The 19,567-nt window shown below is 48.7% G+C and overlaps 1 protein-coding gene across 4 annotated transcripts in view; it reads left to right on the forward strand.

Moving 5' to 3' along the window:
- The window catches only part of CEP104 (centrosomal protein 104), a 43,253-nt gene extending 40,860 nt beyond the window's left edge, over window positions 1–2,393 (forward strand). For all 4 annotated transcript variants that reach the window (XM_063602199.1, XM_063602207.1, XM_063602203.1 and 1 more), the window contains 2 exons: window positions 806–896; window positions 1,658–2,393. In XM_063602199.1, coding sequence (XP_063458269.1) covers window positions 806–896; window positions 1,658–1,773 — 207 coding nt within the window. In that variant the 3' untranslated portion in view covers window positions 1,774–2,393. The remainder of the gene's footprint in view (window positions 1–805; window positions 897–1,657) is intronic.
- The last annotated feature ends 17,174 nt before the right edge of the window (window positions 2,394–19,567 follow it).

The following is a 19,567-nucleotide window of genomic DNA, read 5'->3' on the forward strand; positions in this document are numbered from 1 at the left end:
TGTTTTTAGTAGAGACGGGGTTTCACCAAGCTGGCCAGGCTGGTCTCAAAATCCTGACCTCAGGTGATCCACCCACCTCTGCCTCCCAAAGTGTTGGGATTACAGGCGTGAGCCACTGCGCCCAGCCTCGTGAGTGTTGTTTAAATAGAAGGGAAGGAACCAGGAACAACCCGAATGTCCAGAAGACTCAGGGAATCAGCGATCCCGCGTTTATATCCAACAGGAGGACGGGATGAGCTCCCTGTCCCCATGCAGACGGTCCCACAGCTGGTCATAAAGGAAAGAAGCTGGCTGCCCAGGCAGTCAGGCCTACATAAGCCCCACATTCTGCAGGGCAAGTGCATGTGGCGTGGCTCAGGAAGAGCAGGGATGAAGAGAGTGGGAACCCCACGAGGAACCGTGGGCAGCAGGCTGGCGGGGAGCCCGCGGTGCCTGGCGCGTTCTGTCTTCTGGCCTGGAACGTAATCACACAGGCACTCTGCTTCTCACCCTTGCATTTGCGTGCACGCTCTGCTGTGCTCAGAGTCACTGACGCCAAGGGCCCTGTGTGGCTGGGTGGGGATGTGAGATGCAGGCTTGCCTGGTGACAGGACTTCTTGCTTCCTGAGTTGTACCCTGCACAGACTGCAGAGGCTATCATAACATATCCGAAGGGAGGTGCCCAGGTGAGGGAGCCATTCTTCTGCGGCTCTTGCTGGAGCGGCCGCCCTCGTTTTCAGCTTACACAGCGAGTCCTTTTGGGTCTCAGGTAGCTTGCCAGGTCTGTCTCGCCTGATTAACACTCTGTGTACCTCCTCTGCTGCAGGCATGGAAAGCTCACCTGATGGGCCCAGCCGGCTGCACGATGAACCTGCGCAAGACACACATTCTGCAGAAGGCCCCGGCACTGCAGCCAGGTGAGGGCCAGCACCGCTGAGCAGGTGTAGTCTGCATCTCTCCATTTTGACTTATTCAAAAGAGCATCCCCGGCCAGGGCAACATGGCAAGACCCCATCCCTTTAAAAGCAAAATAAAGCATCCAAGCCTGTCTTCATGTTCTGGTTCCTTAGTAAGCAGGCTAATAATCATAATCGTGTGACCAAAATCCTTCTCCACCTGCAAACTGGCTGTGCAGTGCGAAGGCTCCACGGGTGGCCTAGGATTCACACTCCCGTCCTCCGCTCTTTCTACATCACTGACTCAAGTGTTTAGAATCAGGAAGCTGGCCAGGCACAGTGGCTCACGCCTATAATCCCAGCACTTTGGGGGCTAAGGCAGGCAGATCACTTGAGGTCAGGAGTTCGAGATCAGCCTGGCCAACATGGTGAAACCCTATAAAAAATTGGCCGGGCACAGTGGCAGGCACCTATAGTCCAGCTACTCAGGAGGCTGAAGCAGGAGAATTGCTTGAACCCGGGAGGTGGAGGTTGTGGTGAGCCAATATTGCGCCACTGCCCTCCAGCCTGGGTGACAGAGTGAGATTCTGTCTCAACAACAAAAAAAGAATAGGAAGCTGAAGAGTAGACCCTACCAGGCTCAGCCCTGGCTCCTGTAGTCGGGTGACGGCCATCAGCATGGGCCTGGGACGTTGTTGCTGGGTGTCTGTGGCCACAGGTTCTGCACCTGGTCCATGGGTAGGAACGCCCCTCCTAATGCGAGTCCTGTGCTTGCTCTGCAGGGAAAAGCTCAGCTGTGGCCGCATCAGGCCCCTCGGGGTCAAAGGCCGGAAGCAAGATCCCCACCCCAAAGGGCGGACTGAGCAAGAGCTCCAGCAGGACGCACGCCAAGCGCTGACGCGGCGCTCGGGCTCCTTGGTCTCTGTGAGGGATGGAGCAGGTCTCCTGATTCTACACCATCTCTCCAGCACTCTCTGGCCTTGGTGGCCCCATGCCGTGGCTGCTGTCCCCAGCTCCCCGCCGTGCACGCCTCTTACGCGTCTGTGCCGTCAGCTCTCGTGCAAACGATATGGATGCAGCTAACCAAAGATCCCGCATGCAGTGCCAGGACCTGGCCGCACTGTACATTAAGCCTTCAGGGCTGTCTCAGGCCTTCCTTAGAATCAGAGGAGGAAGCGTCCTGTTTGGAGAGAGCCAGAGAGCACCGCCAGGGAGGCGCTCGCGCAAGGCCACGGCCAGCACAGGCACGGTCCCGCTCTCCTTAGTGCTTGGAGCAATTTCCATAAAACATTCACCAGAAACCTTTTGCACATCGGTCTCTGCCACACGCAGTAGAATTTCCGCAGGGCTGTGGCTCGGCCAGCGGTGGTTCCAGGAGAGTGGCGGTGCGCACGGGCCTCCAGCCGTGCCTTCTCCCTGCAGGCCCCGTCTGCTGGGCCTGCTGCCCAGTGCACTCAGCGCCGGGTAGCAGAACTCACGTTCCCACTATAGCAAGAAATAAAGGCGAAAGAGAACGTCTTTTTCTCAATCGTAGTTTTTTTGAGAATTGGCCCCACCTCAGCCGCACCTTGCTGGATGCTTCTCCGGTAGTGCTGCCCCTGTGACAGGCGTCAGCTCCCTGCTGGAACTGAGGTAGACACAGGTGTGGGCCCTTCCCGTGCCTTTGCTCAGAGGCGCTTCACTTTCTCCACACTTTGGAATTCCTAAAGACGTGGAGGAAGCCACTGCTAAATGAATTTCCACCTGCTCACCCCGTGTTCACAGCAGGCAGAAGCCCACTGGCAGGGGCCTCCCGCCCCTTCCACATCCATGTTGTGATTGGATCCGTAAGTTTACTTTCTTCAAAGAGTTGATAGGATGTTTAAAACATCAACACATTGCTTAAAATGATGAAACCAACCCTCCAAAAACCGTCTCCTAACCAGCCATCCCCTCCTGTGGGAGTGAGCTGGGGGTTTTGTCCATAGCTTTGGTTGGGCCTGTGTCACATCCAGGCAGCCATGTGGAGGGAGTCAGGGTCTGTCTGGAAGCATCCACCCTCTCGCTGCCCCAGCCTGTGCTCCCAGGGGCCTAGGCTACCATGGACTGAAGGGCAGTCCCCTCCCACCTGGTGCCCAGGGCTTCTGCTTGCCTCGCTGATGTTGCATGGGCAGACTTCAAAAAGGATAGTTAGAAAGGTTTGGGTTGATGGAGTTTGCATTAATGCAATTAGTGTATAAATATGTTTTAATTGCCAACCGTGTGAAACAACAAAATATCTAAAAACTAATCCCGATTTGAACAATGTACTCCCTGGCCTGGAAACATTAATAACCATAAATTTGCATGAATTAATCTCCACGTTTGGTAAACTAATACCTCTGGTTGACTGAGAATACTGAGTAAGATATGAGACCTACCAGGAACCTTTAAGAATATGCTCACTAAATGTTGTTTGTCTGCTTGTTTGCGACGGAGTCTCACTGTGTCACCCGGGCTGCAGTGCAATGGCGTGATCTTGGCTCACAGTAACCTCCACCTCCTGGGTTCAAGCAATTCTCCTGCCTCAGCCTCCCTAGTAGCTGGGATGACAGGTGCACACCACCATGCTCGGCTGATTTTTTCTATTTTTAGTAGAGATGGGGTTTCACCATGTTGGCCAGGCTGGTCTCGAACTCGTGACCTCATAATCTGCCCACCTCGGCCTCCCAAAGTGCTGGGATTACAGGCGTGAGCCACCACGCCCAGGTTAAATGTGTTTATAAGGAGAGAGGAGGCCAGGCGCAGTGGCTCACGCTGTAATCCCAGCACTTTGGGAGGCCGAGGCGGGCGGACCACCTGAGGTCAGGAGTTCGAGACCAGCCTGGCCAACATGGTGAAACCCCATCTCTACTAAAAATACAAAAATGAGCCAGGCGTGGTGGCCTGTAGTCCCAGCTACTTGAGAGGCTGAGGCAGGAAAATTGCTTGAACCCGGGAGGTGGAGGTTGCATTGAGCCCACATCATGCCATTGCACTCCAGCCAGCCCAGGCGACAGAGCGAGACTCCGTCTCAAAAAAAAAAAAAAGTATAAGGAGAGAAATAACTTTAAAGTTTATTAGACAAAACAGAGTATAGATGCCAAGATGTCTGTAAAATGATTTTTTCTGGTTTTAAAGAGATGTTGGCCATTATTTTCTAATCCATTTTTAAAATACAGACAAAACACTTCTTTAAACAGAACAAGAATGAGAAAAGTTAACCAAGGAATTATTCTTTTCTCACCAATCAACGCTTTTAAGAAATATATATATATATACACATGTACACATGCCTTCTATATATTGTAACTTAAAGAAAATACTTATAAAAAGACTTCATTTTTAGTAATTGACAAGCAAACGGGTTCATTTAAAACAGGTTCCTCTTTTGTTAGTTACAGGGGGTTTTTTTGTTGTTTTTTTGTTTTTGTTTTTGTTTTGCGGGGGTGGTGGGGTTTGAGACGGAGTCTTGCTCTGTTGCCTAGGCTGGAGCGCAGTGGCGCGATCTTGGCCCCCTGCAACCTCCGCCTCCCGGGTTCGAGCAATTCTCCTGCCTCAGCCTCCCGAGTAGCTGGGATTACAGGCGTGTGTCACCATGCCTGGCTAATTTTTTTGTATTTTTAGTAGAGACGGGGTTTCACCATATTGGCCAGGCTGGTCTCAAACTCCTGACCTTGTGATCCACCCACCTCGGCCTCCCAAAGTGCTGGAATTACAGGCATGAGCCACCGCGCCCGGCCCAATCATGTGTTTTTGTTGAAATGATCCTACCAGTGATTAGTGGCTATTGAGAGTTTTACAGGGTTATACATTGTTAAGGGACCAAGAATCAAGTACAAAAAATTTAAAAGGAACTGTAAAATCCCTTGGTCATTCATAAATAAATATCTAAATTAGGAATACTAATTAATAATTGAATTTTCACTCATGAGTATGTTCTGAATATTTAATATTTATTTCTATTATTTTCATATGTTAAGATATTCCATTAAATCTAACTTAAAAGAATTGTATGTATAAATTGGCATTAGGATACAAATGTAAATATTTTTAATGAAATTTTGCAACTTTTTAATATTTTAACATAGTTTTCTACTTGTCTTTATTTCAAGTACCAGAATTACAAAATATCTAAGTAATATATTTTTGTTGTTGTTTTAGGGCTTAAGGGTTAATTCACCCTGAGTATATTAATATAATAAAAAGATCACTAAATGTTTTGTCACTTTATTTCAACATTACAATTAAAAAGTAATTTGTCAATTACATTTACTTTAATAAACATGGAAGTGTAGCCCAGCCCTGAAACCTTAGAAAGTAGATTGAAAATTGCTGAAAAAAGACACAGCAAATATGAAGTTGCCCTGAGGGTTTGGTCCCTAGAATAAGTAATTTGTCAAAACAAGTTCACTGCTGAAGAAACTGGACAATTTGAAGCCACATGGAGATTAGAGAAAATGATTGACCAGTTTCATCCTGTGGAATAAATTCAGAATGTTCTCTAAGTTCTCTAATTGTGCCCAGTAGAGGATTATACTTTCTAGTCTCTTCATGGGTTTTCCCCCCTTTGAAAGAGGGATTTTACCAGCCCTCAAGGCTGTTTTGCTTTTCAACTAAGCACTGTACCATGGTCACCCACCTACTGCCCAGGAAAGCCGGGGGCAGTGGCTGTGGCACCCTTGATTGGAAAGCTGGGTGGGCTGAGCCGTGGGAGGAGGGTAATGGCCAGGGCTCGGGCAGTGAGCCTGTGAGCCTACCCTGCGGGGAGGTGTGGCCTTAGACTACCCAGCGGGACGGAGGCGGGTCCACGGAATCCTCACCACAACCATGCAAGGCCGGTGTTGTCATCCTCAACAACAGAGTAGAGAGTTAGCGGTCAGGCACACACAGCCACAGCTGCAGGACAAAGCTGCCCCCGCTGCCCTCTGACTGCAGGGAGGAAGGTGCTGGTACAGAGGAACCTTGGCACTCTCTGGATCTTGAAAATAGTATGGGGGATCCTGACTCCACTGATGGATCAGTTACCAGGGAGTGTTTGACCACAGCTTGCCTCTGCCTCAGTTTCCTCACCTGTAAAATGGAACTGAGGGTCCCTTTGCTGTGCACTGAAGAGGACACACACTCTAGGCACTTTCCAGCCCTCTGCACAGCTGGCCTCAGGGTGTCAGGCACCTGCCCCTAAATGGGGAGCACTTCTGAGGGTCAGCTGAGGTGGGGCCCAGCCAGCAGAGGGCAGTGGGCAGCCTGAAGGCAGGGGAGCCCCCACTGCCCACCCACCCAGCTGCAAACTCCCACCAGAGCATCTTCCAAACTCTGCTGTTCCCAGGGCATCCATGCTTCCTGAGAATGAAGCCCTGGAGCAGGGCCAGGCAGGGGAACTTTTTTTTTTTTTGAGACGGAGTCTCACTCTGTCACCCAGGCTGGAGTGCAGTGGTGCAATCTCGGCTCACTGCAACCTCCACCTCCCGGGTTCAAGGGATTCTCCTGCCTCAGCCTCCCAAGTAGCTGGGACTACAGGCACCTGCCACCACACCTGGCTAATTTTTGTAATTTTAGTAGAGACAGGGTTTTACTATATTGGCCAGGCTGGTCTCAAACTCCCAACCTCAGGTGATCCACCCACCTCGGCTTCCCAAAGTGCTGGGATTACAGGCGTGAACCACTACGCCCAGCCTGGACCTTTTTTTTTTTAATTCCAGAGACAGGGTCTCACTCTGTTGCCCAGGCTGGAGTGCAGTGGTGCTACCATGACTCACTGCAGTCTCCAACTCCAGGGCTCAAGCCATCTTCCCACGTCAGTCTCCTGAGTAGCTGGGACTACAGGCACAAGCCACCACCCCCAGCTAATTTTTGTATATATATGTATAGTAGAGGTGGGTTCTCACCATGTTGCCCAGGCCCCCCACAAACTATTTGATCACCAACATCAGTGTCCTCAGCAACCCATTTGCCTCTGTAATGTGGATTTCACACCTCCTGTGTTGTGGCAGACTGCTGTTACTACTTGAGACCGTCATTATGAGACTGAACGAAGAGGGACAAACATAGAAATGAAAACTTAAAACAAAAGTAACTATTTTAACAGAAGGGTAACACGGGGAAGAAGAAGAGAGCTCCCTGCTTCTAGTGAGCAAAGGCACCGCCCGAGCTTCCACAGCCCTTCCTATTTATTGGGTAGCAGGAGGAGGGAGGAGGCGGTAACGATCGGTCAGCTGCTTAATTGATCACAGGTTCATATTGTTACTAACAGGTTCAGATGTACCTAATCACAAGAAACACTGTGCTTGAGGCGTGACTGCCCTCAGCATTCCTTCTAGGTGGCAGACGCAGTTTGTTTGCCAACATTCTGCATGTATGAGAAACAGTTTGCTGTTTACTCACGTCGCCTCCAGTGGTATACCGAGTTGATCACGACCCTCACTCTTTCAGCCTGCAACACTGTGTTACTCTAGGTAGCAGCGTCAGGCAGCATTCTGTTGCCTGGTGCTGGGAGATGAATGTGCCCCACAAATTCACAGGCTGGAAACTCACTGCCCGGTGGAACAGTATAGACAGGTGGGGCCTGACCATAGGCCCTGCCCTCATGGTTGGATTTGTGCAACAGTAAAAGGACTTGGGGCCAGACACAGTGGCTCACACCTATAAACCCAGCCTTTGGGAGACTGAGATGAGAGGATCACCGGCGTCCAGGAGTTCAAGACCAACCTGGGCAACATAGTGAGACCCCATCTCTACAAAAAATAAAAAATTAGCTGGGCATGGTGGCATTTGCCTGTAGTGCCACCTATTTGGATAGCAGAGGCAGGAAGATCACATGAGCCCTGGAGGTCGAGGCTGAAGTGAGCCATGATCATGCCAGTGCACTCAGCCTGGGTGACAGAGTGAGACCCTGTCTCAAAAAAAAAAAGTCGGCTGGGCGCAGTGGCTCATGCCTGTAATCCCAGCACTTTGGGAGGCCAAGGCAGGCAGATCACCTGAGGTCGGGAGTTCGAGACTAGCCTGACCAACATGGAGAAACCCCGTCTCTACTAAAAATACAAAATTAGCCGGGCGTGGTGGCACATGCCTGTAATCCCAGCTACTTGGGAGGCTGAGGCAGGAGAATCACTTGAACCCAGGAGGTGGAGGTTGCGGTGAGCCGCGATCGTGCCATTGCACTCCAGCCTGGGCAACAAGAGTGAAACTCCATCTCAAAAAAAAAAAAGTGGGTGGGGGGTCTTGGGTGTGGTATCCCCCTCCACCTTCCACCCTGTGAGGACACAGCCTGCCTTCCCTCTCTCCCTCCAGAGGATGCTTGGACTCCCAGCCTCCACGGCTGTTAGAAAGAAACCTCTGCTTTCTATAAATTACCCTGTCTCAGCTATTTTGTTATAACAAGCAGACTAAGACACCTGATCCTCTTTGTTTATTATTGTTTGAGATAGGGTCTTGCTCTGTCATCCAGACTGCAGTGCAGTGGTGCGATCTCAGCTCATTGCAACCTTCAACCTCCTGGGCTCAGCTGATCCTCCTGCCTCAGCCTCCTCAGTAGCTGGAACTACAGGCACATGCCACCACACCCAGCTAACTTTTACATTTTTGTACAGGGGAATCTCACTATGTTGCCCAGGCTGGTCTGGAACTGCTGAGCTCAACTGATCCTCCCACCTCAGCCTCCCAAAGTGCTGGGATTACAGGTGTGAGCTACCACACCACCTGAGTGGTCCTGTCTAAAATGCATCCAGTGGCCAGGCGTGGTGGCTTACACCTGTAATCCCAGCACTTTGGGAGGCCAAGGCAGGCAGATTACTTGAGGTCAGGAGTTCGAGACCAGCCTAGGCAACATGGTGAAACCCTGTCTCTAGTAAAAATACAAAAATCAGTCAGGTGTGGTGGCAGGTGTCAGTAATCCCAGCTAGTTGGAGGCTGAGGCAGAAGAATTGCTTGAACCCAGGAGGCAGAGGTTGCAACGAGCCAGGATTGCGCCACTAAACTCCAGCCTGGATGACAGAGTGAGACTCCATCTCAAAAAAAAAAGTGTCCAGTGCTGGGAGTTGCCCCATAAGAAGAGAGTGGCTGGTGCTCAGTGGAGGCGCTCAAGCTAAGGGTGCCCCGTCCCCTGACCCTAGCCACCCTGACCTTGGCTTCTCAGCTGTCTCCTCAACTCTGGGAGTCTGCTGGGCTCTGCCACCCAGGCTGGAGTGCAGTGGTGAGTTTGATATGGTTTGGATCTGTGTCCCTGCCCACATCTCATAATGAAATGTAATCCTCAGTGTTGGAGGAGGGGCCTGGTGGGAGGTGACTGGATCAAGGGGGCGGATTTCTCATGAAGAGGTTAGCACCATCCCCTTGGTCCTGTCCTGATAATAGAGAGTTATCATGAGATCTGCTTGTTTGAAAGTGTGTGGCACCTCCCCCTCACTCTCTAGCTCCTGCTTCGCCTCCGCCCTGAGTAAAAGCTCCCTGATGCCTCCCCAAGAAGATGCTCATGGCCATACTTCCTCCACAGCCTGTAGAACCTTGAGCCAATCAAACCTCTTTATAAATTACCCAGTCTCAGCCGGGCACAGTGGCTCACACCTGTAATCCCAGCACTTTGGGAGGCTGAGGCGGGCTGATCACGAGGTCAGGAGATCGAGACCATCCTGTCTAACATGGTGAAACCCCGTTTCTACTAAAAATACAAAAAAAAAAAAAAAACAAACAAATTAGCCGGGCATGGTGGCAGGCACCTGTAGTCCCAGCTACTCAGGAGGCTGAGGCAGGAGAATGGCATGAACCCAGGAGGTGGAGCTTGCAGTGAGCCGAGATCGCACCACTGCACTCCAGCCTGGGCGACAGAGCGAGACTCTGTCTCAAAAAATAAATAAATAAATAAATAAATAAATAAATAAATAAATAAAAATAAATTACCCAGTCTCAGGTAATTGCCCTTTACAAACCTTATCACAACCTACACTGACCATCTACAACATGTTTGGACTTTCTGACTTGTCTGATACTTCTCTCTTTTCTAGTCATTTTACTTTAGGATAAGAATTTACCACATAATATCCTTTCTTATATAAAATTATTTTATTTTCTTCATATCCTTACCAAAAATACATCTTCATAGCCAAAACTTGTTTTATTACTCTCTCCCCTACTTATTAGTTTCTTTTTATCTTTCTTCATAAATAACTTTTAAACAACTTTCAAATTACATAAAATTATTTTTTCTCTCAACACAATTTACAGAATTATATATTAATTAGAATTCCTATTCTTAGTAACCTTAAATTTTAGTGAAAACCCAGGAAGCAAGAAATCTTGAACTATCAGATGTTATTTTGTAAATGAAACAATTCCATAATTTTTAGAAACACATTTTCCCATAGCACAGTCTTTTCTTAATTGGAAATGACCCAGACATCTGTGGGCAGCAAGCCATCCAGGTGCCGAGACAAGAGACCAAGGGCACGAGCTATTCCAGTATAATAAAATATATAAAACAATAAGAGTTATACTAGATCTAGATCACAGACATGATTATATATGAATATCATTAATCATTAGTTTGTAGCAATTGCTCTTTATTCCAATATTATAATAATCCTTGCTCTATAATCATAACCTAGGAAAAACCAGGCCATACAGAGATGGGGGCTGAGGGGACATGGTAAGAAGTGACCAGAAGACAAGTGCGAGCCTTCTGTTATGCCCGGACAGGGCCACCAGAGGGCTCCTTGGTCTAGCGGTAACACCAGCGTCTGGGAAGATGCCCGTTGCCAGGCAGACCATGGTCTAGCAGTAGCATCAGTGTCAAGGAAAAACACCTGCTACTTAGCAGACCGGGAAAGGGAGTCTCCCTTTCCCCAGGGGAGTTTAGAGAAGACTCTGCTCCTCCACCTCTTGTGGAGAGCCTGACGTCAGTCAGGCTCGCCTGCAGTTATCCGGAGGCCTAACCGTCTCCCTGTGATGCTATGCTTCAGTGGTCACGCTCCTGGTCCGCCTTCAGGTTCCATCCTGTACACCTGGCTTTGCCTTTTAGATAACAGTAGCAAATTAGTCAAAGTACTAAAAGTCTCTGATAAGCAGAAATAATGGCGTAAGCTGTCTCTCTCTCTCTCCCCATCTCTCTCTGCCTCGGCTGCCAGGCAGGAAAGGGCCCCCTGTCCAGTGGACATGTGACCCACGTGACCTTACCTATCATTGGAGATGACTCACACTCTTTACCCTGTCCCTTTTGCTTTGTATCCAATAAATAACAGTGCAGCCAGACATTCGGGGCCACTACCGGTCTCCACGTCTTGGTGGTGGTGGTCCCCCAGGCCCAGCTGTCTTTTCTTTTATCTCTTTGTCTTGTGTCTTTATTTCTACAGTCTCTCATCTCCGCACATGGGGAGCAGAACCCACCGACACTGTGGGGCTGGTCCCTACATCCGGCGCTCCGACGTGCGGCTCTCTCTCGCTGTGTGAAGTTGCACCCTGAGTGTGGGATTCAGCAGAGGATTTTGACCAGAGATTCCTGAGGATTGCGGTCAGTAAGCTTGGTGGTAAGCTAGAGCACTCAGAGTATTCCGGGGACACCATGGGACAAGCCAGTACTAAGTACTCAGCTTATATAAACTTTATAAAAACCCTCCTGTATTATCTCAACCCTGTCCCTGTTCAGCCCTGCTGTAGGGGTCTCAACCTTCTGCCTGTTCTGCCCGGTAATGAGGCCCTCAACCCTATCCCTCCATAGCCTGGTTTTCTCATGCCTGTTTCCTTTCCTCCTAATCGGACTTGGTTAGAGTCACAGGCTCCCTTGAAACCTGGTTCCTTTCCTACTAATCCGACTCCCCTGGAGTCACAGACTCCCTTGAAGCCTGGTCCGCAGTTGCCACAGCAGCCTGAATTTCAGGCCCATGAAGGACATGCTCGGCAGGTAATCTCGTCTACCCTTGCTGCTCACAAGCAACAAGTTACATACATTCCTCAAAATGACACTCCTCTTATGAGGGCTATAGCACAGGCAAGAAAATATGGGGATCCCAACACCTGGCAATTTCCTGTAATTTTACAACCTCCAATACCTGCCGTCCCTGCGGCACAAAATCAGCCACAGCCCGCTGATCTTACTCAGCAGGCAGCTGATCTTGCATCACCTTCACGCTCCGTGTTAATATCTTGTTTTTCTGCAGGACAACAAACAGTTGCAGCAGCCGGTTTGGTTACTGCCCCCACTCAGCAAAAAAAATCCAGACTTCTCCTTATCACTATTTAGCAATGCAGCTAGAAGTCAGGTTATTAAGCCCAAAAAAATCATTGTTCCCCTCACCCGATTAGAAGTTCAACAGGCTTTTGCAACCTGTATCACTTGGCAAGTACATTTGGCAGGTTTCCCAGGTATAACTGACAATCACTATCCTAATGTAAAATTATTTCAGTTCCTTAAACTCACTTCTTGGATTTTACCTAACATTACTAGAAACACCCCATTAGCTGAAGCTGTCACTGTTTTCACTGATGCTTCCTGTAATGGCCGAGCAGCATATACAGGGCCCAGAGAACGTGTTCTTAGCACAGGGGCTATTTCAGCACAACGAGCTGAACTGCCTGCTGTTATGACCGTCTTTGAAGATTTCCCTGAACCAGTTAACATTGTCTCTGACTCAGCATATGTAGTACATGTTGCTCGCAACATTGAAACTGCCTTAATCCAATTTCTGCCCGATGATAACCTATTCTTTCTTTTTCAAAGGTTTCAGTCTGTGCCCAGAGCAAGGTCTTCTCCTTTCTACATTGCTCACATTCGGGCCCACACACCCCTCCCCGGACCCCTCTCGGCAGCAAATGCCAGAGCTGATACATTAGTTACTCCCGTTTTTACAGATGCAGAAAATTTTCATGCTTTAACACCTGTCAATGCTGCAGGACTCCAGAAAAAGTTCCCCCTTACATGGAAACAAGCTAAAACCATTGTCCGTCACCGTCCTACTTGCCAAGTGTTAATCTTACAGCCACTTTCCCCAGGAGTTAACCCTAGATAACTGTCACAGAATGCTCTCTGGCAAATGGACGTGACTCATTATCCTGCTTTTGGCAAGCTTTCTTTTATACATGTAACTATCGACACTTTTTCTCATTTTATCTGGGCCACTTGTCACCCAGGGGAAAGTACAGCTCATGGTAAACGACGTATGCATTCCTGTTTCTCGGTTATGGGCTGTCCCGAGAAACTGAAAACTGATAACAGCCCCGGCTACACTAGTGCTGCTTTTAAAAAGTTCACTCAGACATGGGCAATTGCTCACACAACCGGCATCCCCTGTAACTCTTGAGGACATGCCTCGGTGGAACGAGCCAATAAAACACTCAAAGATCAACTTTGAAAGCAGGACACTAAAACAAAGGGGGATGTCACCACTCCTCACGCTCAGTTAAACCTGCCTCTTTTTACACGAGCTTTCTTAAACCCAGCAAGAAACCAAACTTTACAGCCGCAGAACCACATTTCACTGGAAACAAATTTGATCTGCAAAAACAAATGCGGGTATGGTGAAAGGACGCAAAAACCAACAAATGGGAATTAGACAGAGTCATAACTTGGGCTAGGGGTTTTGCTTGTGTTTCCCCAGGAAAAGGACAACAACTCGCGTGGGTTCCCTCCCAGCGACGGAAATTGCATTATAACTCCAAGGATGAGGCACTCTGAGAAACAAAAGGACTGCCAGCCTGCTCCAAGAAACCTACAAAGGGGCCTTTTTTTTCTTTTTTTAACTAAATTCAATCGTATGAAATGATTATAATACTCCAAAAGCCATACTGTTCCAAACCCTACCTACGGGTGTTGTTATTGACTGGGCTCCAAAAGGGCACTATTGGCGAAATTGCTCCACCCAAAATACAAAATGCTCTGAGTTTAATTATTTGTTAGATTATATAGAGGATGGGCCAGGCACAGTGGCTCACGCCTGTAATCTCAGCACTTTGGGAGGCCAAGGCGGGTGGATCACAAGGTCAGGAGATCAAGATCATCCTGGCTAACACAGTGAAACCCCGTCTCTACTAAAAAACAAAAAATTAGCTGGGCGTGGTGGTGGGCGCCTGTAGTCCCAGCTACTCGGGAGGCTGAGGTAGGAGAATGGCGTAAACCTAGGAGGCGGAGCTTGCAGTGAGCCGAGATCGCGCCACTGCACTCCAGCCTGGGCAACAAAGCAAGACTCCATCTCAAGAAAAAAAAGAAAGGGAAGAAAAAAGATTATATAGAGGATGGATGGCAGTCATACAGGTTGAGACAATGGGTGTCTCCTTACCCATTTAAATGGATGGACGCAGGCATTGTTCCCCCACACCAAAAATGATTCATCCCATTGTTACCCCAGAACATCCTGAATTATGGAAATTGCTGCAGCTATGATAGGAATAAGGATACGGAACACTACCTATCAACTCCTTCACACTAATACCAAAACACACACATTCAACATCACCTTGATATCTGAATAGGTGATACCCATCAGGAGCTGTGTCAAACCCCCTTACATGCTGTTGGTTGGAAATATAATTATCATTCCCAGTACACAAACTGTAGAATGTGATAACTGTCAGCTGTTCACATGCATTGATGCTACTTTCAATCCCACTACAAGTATTCTCTTGGTAAGGGCTAGGGAGGAGGTATGGATACCAGTTTCTCTACATCGTCCTTGGGAGTCTTCCCCCCCCATTCACATAGTCAATGAAGTTCTTAAAGTTATCCTCAAAAAAACAAAGAGATTTATTTTTACTCTTATTGCCGTCATTGCAGGTCTAATTGCAGTTACTGCAGCAGCAACTGCTGGAGTTGCCATGCACAATTCTGTTCAAACCGCTCAATATGTTAAAGCATGGCAGAAAAACTCCTCCAGACTTTGGAATTCTCAGGCTCAAATTGATAAAAAATTAGCCAATCAAATTAATGATCTCCATCAAAGTGTAATGTGGCTCAGAGACAGAGTTATGAATTTGGAACACCTTATGCAATTACAGTGTGATTGGAATACTTCTGACTATTGCATAATGCCTTATGCTTATAATAAAGATCAACATAGCTGGGAAAAGGTCTCAAGACATTTAAAAGCCTGGGATGATAACTTAACCTTGGATATTTCAAAACTTAAAGAGCAAATTTTTGAGGCTTCACAAGCTCATTCATCCACTGTTCCTGGCTCAGACATTTTTGAAGGAATAACTAAAGAATTATCTGATCTCAATCCCTTTAAATGGATCAAACCCCTTGGAGGATCATTGTTGTCACTGGCATTATTAGTATTGGTATGCTTATGTTGTCTCCTTTTAGTCTGCAGATGCCTCCAAGGAGTCCGAAAACAAGTCCGAAGTCAATGACAAGCAATGATGGCGATGGCAATCCTAGTTAATAAAAAGGGGGGAGATGTGGGCAGCAAGCCACCCAGGTGCCGAGGCAAGAGACTGAGGGCATGAGCTATTCCAGTATAATAAAATATATAAAACAACAAGAGTTATGCTAGATCTAGATCACAGACATGATTATATATGAATATCATTAATCATTAGTTTGTAGCAATTACTCTTTATTCCAATATTATAATAATCCTTGCTCTATAATCATAACCTAGGAAAAACCAGGCCATACAGAGATGGGAGCTGAGGGGACATGGTGAGAAGTGACCAGAAGACAAGTGCGAGCCTTCTGTTATGCCCGGACAGGGCCACCAGAGGGCTCCTTGGTCTAGCGGTAACACCAGCGTCTGGGAAGATGCCCATTGCCAAGCAGACCGTGGTCTAGCGGTAGTGTTAGTGTCAAGGGAAAACACCTGCTACTTAGCAGACCGGGAAAGGGAGTCTCCCTTTCCCTGGGGGAGTTTAGAGAAGACTCTACTCCTCCACCTGCATCTGTAAAAACAGGAGTAACTAATGTATCAGCTCTAGCATTTGCTGCGAGAGGAGTCCAGGGAGGGGTGTGTGGGCCCAAATGTGAGTAATGTAGAAAGGAGAAGACCTTGCTCTGGGCACAGACTGAAACCTTTGAAAAAGAAAGAATAGGTCATCATCAGGCAGAAATTGGATTAAGGCAGTTTCAATTGTTGTGAGCAACATGTACTACCTACGCTGAATCAGAGACAATGTTAACTGGTTCAGGGAAATCTTCAAGGACGGTCATAACAGCACAAATCTCATCTTGAATTGTACTCCCATAATTCCCACAAGTTGTGGGAGGGAGAAGGTGGGAGGTAATTTGAATCATGGGGGCAGTTTCCCCCACACCGTTCTCAAGGTAGTGAATAAGTCTCATGAGACCCGATGGTTTTATCAGGGGTTTCTGCTTTTGCATCTTCTTCATTTTCTCTTGCCACCACCTTGTAAGAAGTGCCTTTCACCTCCCGTCATGATTCTGAGGTCTCCCCAGCCATGTGGAACTGTAAGCCCAATTAAACCTCTTTTTCTTCTTAGTCTCAGGTATGTTTTTATCAGCAGCATGAAAATGTACAAATACACCTAGTGAGGAGAGGGGCAGCCTATCTTGCTACTTTCTGACAACCAGATGGACCTAGTCTTGGCCATTGGGATGCAGACTGTGCCTAAGCACCCTCAGAGGGGGGTGCAACACTAAACAGAGACACAAACACAAACAGATCCAATGTAGACACAGCCCTCCAAACAGATCCCTCCAAACAGAGGGGAGATTGGAGCGAAGTCCCGAGGTCCTGTCCCAGACCCAGACAGCACCATGGAGTGACCTGCGTTAGGTCCAGATGGCACAGAGACCCAGGCGGCACCACGGAGTGACCTGCGTTAGGTCCAGATGGCACAGAGACCCAGGCGGCACCACGGAGTGACCTGCGTTAGGTCCAGATGGCACAGAGACCCAGGCGGCACCAGAGTGACCTGCGTTAGGTCCAGATGGCACAGAGACCCAGGCGGCACCACAGAGTGACCTGCGCTAGGTCCAGATGGCACAGAGACCCAGGTGGCACCACAGAGTGACCTGCGCTAGGTCCAGATGGCACAGAGACCCAGGCGGCACCACAGAGTGACCTGCGCTAGGTCCAGATGGCACAGAGACCCAGGCGGCACCACAGAGTGACCTGCGTTAGGTCCAGATGGCACAGAGACCCAGGCGGCACCACAGAGTGACCTGCGCTAGGTCCAGATGGCAGAGACCCAGGTGGCACCACAGACTACCAATACTAGCTCTAGACGGCTAGAGCCCCAGATGGCAGACGCAGAGGATTTCCAGGTGCACTTCAGTTCACATCCCACCTGCTGCTTCCCTCCCACCAGCACAGCATGAGAGATGCTGATGTCATGAAGGAGAGGGAGGGGAAAATCCCCAAGACAAAGGCAGTCTCGGCAGCCACTAGGAATTCCCTAAGGTCCTAACCCTGGGGTCAGCCGGCCATGAGCAGCTGGCATTTTCAAGCGGCTGCTGTCCTGCCTGACAGCAAGAGTGGGTAAATCCTGGGACTGCTGTGGCCGATCTCTGCCTTCATTGGAAACCAGGCACACAGGCTGAGCCACTCACAACACAGTGCCTCACACAAGGCACCAGATCTGCAACCAGCTCAAGCGTGGCTGCTCAAAGACCAAAAACACGAGAAGCGAGGTGTGGTGGAAGGAAAGCCGTTTATTAAACAAATGCCAGCCGATGGGACATGGCTGGGCTCATGCCTCCAAGAGACCCTCTGTCTTCTGGGCTGAGTGAGAGGTTTTGGAAGGAAAACTTGGTGTGGGAAACATGTGGGGGTGGTGCAGGAGGATGCAGAAGGGTGCAAGGGGGTGCAGGGCTGCATGTCTTGTTCCGAAGGTGATCTCGAGTAACAACCTGTCTGAAGGTCCAGCTTGCGTCATCCTGACTTTGGCCCAGTAGTGGTGGGCTCACTCTTCCTAACTGCCCCAGAGCAGTAGGATCCACATGTGGGTCTCTGAGCCTGGTTTCCTTCAAAATTAGCCCCTGGAGGTTTTTTTTTTTTTTTTTTTTTTTTTTTTTGAGATGGAGCCTCCCTCTGTTGCCCAGGCTGGAGTGTAATGGTGCAATCTCAGCTCAGTGCAACTTCTGCCTCCTGGGTTGAAGCTCCTGCCCTAGCCTCCAAGTAGCTGGGATTACGGGCGCCCACCACCCCCACCTGGCTAATTTTTGTATTTTTAGTTAAGACGGGGTTTCACCATGTTGGCCAGGCTGGTCTCGAACTCCTGACCTCAGGTGATCCGACTGCCTCAGCCTCCCAAAGTGTTGGGATTACAGGAGTGAGCCACCACGCCCGGCCTGTAAATGGTTTTTGTTTGTTTGTTTGTTTATTTATTTATTATCAGAGTTGATTCTCTCCTGGATCAGGAAAAAGGCCTAGCAAAGCAAGGAGACTATCTTCAGAATGTGGATTTCCCCCACAATAGGCAGCCTTGCAGGATTGTTTTAAGATACAGCAAGGAAATATAATTTGGGGTAAAATACTTCAATTTCCTTCAGGGCCTTTATCAGTCACATAATGCTCTACTAGAAACAGGCTAGAATTTGGTATCATTGCTACAAAGAGTCAGCTTTGTCAGTCTTTTTTTGTTGTTATTTTGAGATGGAGTCTCGCTCTGTCGCCCAGGCTGGAATGCAGTGGTGCAATCTTGGCTCACTGCAACCTCCGCCTCCTAGGTTTAAGCAATTCTCCTGCCTCAGCCTCCCAAGTAGCTTGGATTACAGGCGCCCGCCACCACGCCCAGCTAATTTTTGTATTTTTAGTAGGGATGGGTTTTCACCATGTTGGTCAGGCTGGTCTCGAACTCCTGACCTCAAGTGATCCACCCGCCATGGCCTCTCAAAGTGCTGGGATTACAGCCATGAGCCACCACACCTGGCCTGGCTTCGTCAGTCTTAAAGTCTGTGTTGATATTAATGATGGTCAGGTGGGCCTGAATTCCCAAAGGGAGGAGAATATAATGAGGCATGTCCAACCCCTACTCCTCCACATCTGACCCTTCCCATCATGGCCTGAACTAGTTTTTCAGATTAACTAGGGAATGCCCTTGGCCCAGAGGAGGGGTCCACTCAGATGGTTGAGGGGCTTAGAATTTTATTTTATTTTTATTTATTTATGTTTTTATTTATTTATTTTGAGACGGAGTCTCGCTCTGTCGCCCAGGCTGGAGTGCAGTGGCGCGATCTCCGCTCACTGCAAGCTCCGCCCTCTGGGTTCTTGCCATTCTCCTGCCTCAGCTTCCCGAGTAGCTGGGACTACAGGTGCCTGCCACCAAGCCCGGCTCATTTTTTTTGTATTTTTAGTAGAGACGGGGTTTCACCGTGTTCACCAGGATGGTCTCGATCTCCTGACCTCGTGATCCGCCCGCCTCGGCCTTCCAAAGTGCTGGGATTACAGGCATGAGCCACCGTGCCCAGCCTCTAGAATTTTATTTTTTGGCCAGGTTTGGTGACTCACACCTGTAATCCTAGCAATTTGGGAGGTTGAGGCAGGTGGATTGCTTGAGTTCATGGGTTTGAGACCAGCCTAGGCAACATGGCAAAACCCCAGCTCTACAAAAAAATACAAAAATTAGCCAGGCGTGGTGGCACATGCCTGTGGTACCAGATACTCAGGGGCTGAGGTGGGAGGATCACTGGAGCCAGGGAAGTTGAAGCTGCAATGAGCCGAGCTGGCACCACTGCACTCCAGCCTGGGTAACAGAGCAAGACTCTGTCTCAATAAATAAATAAATAAATAAATAAGAATTTGGGGGCTGGG

The sequence above is a fragment of the Pan paniscus genome, chromosome 1 (assembly GCF_029289425.2).
Source record: "Pan paniscus chromosome 1, NHGRI_mPanPan1-v2.0_pri, whole genome shotgun sequence".
Classification (NCBI taxonomy): domain Eukaryota; kingdom Metazoa; phylum Chordata; class Mammalia; order Primates; family Hominidae; genus Pan; species Pan paniscus.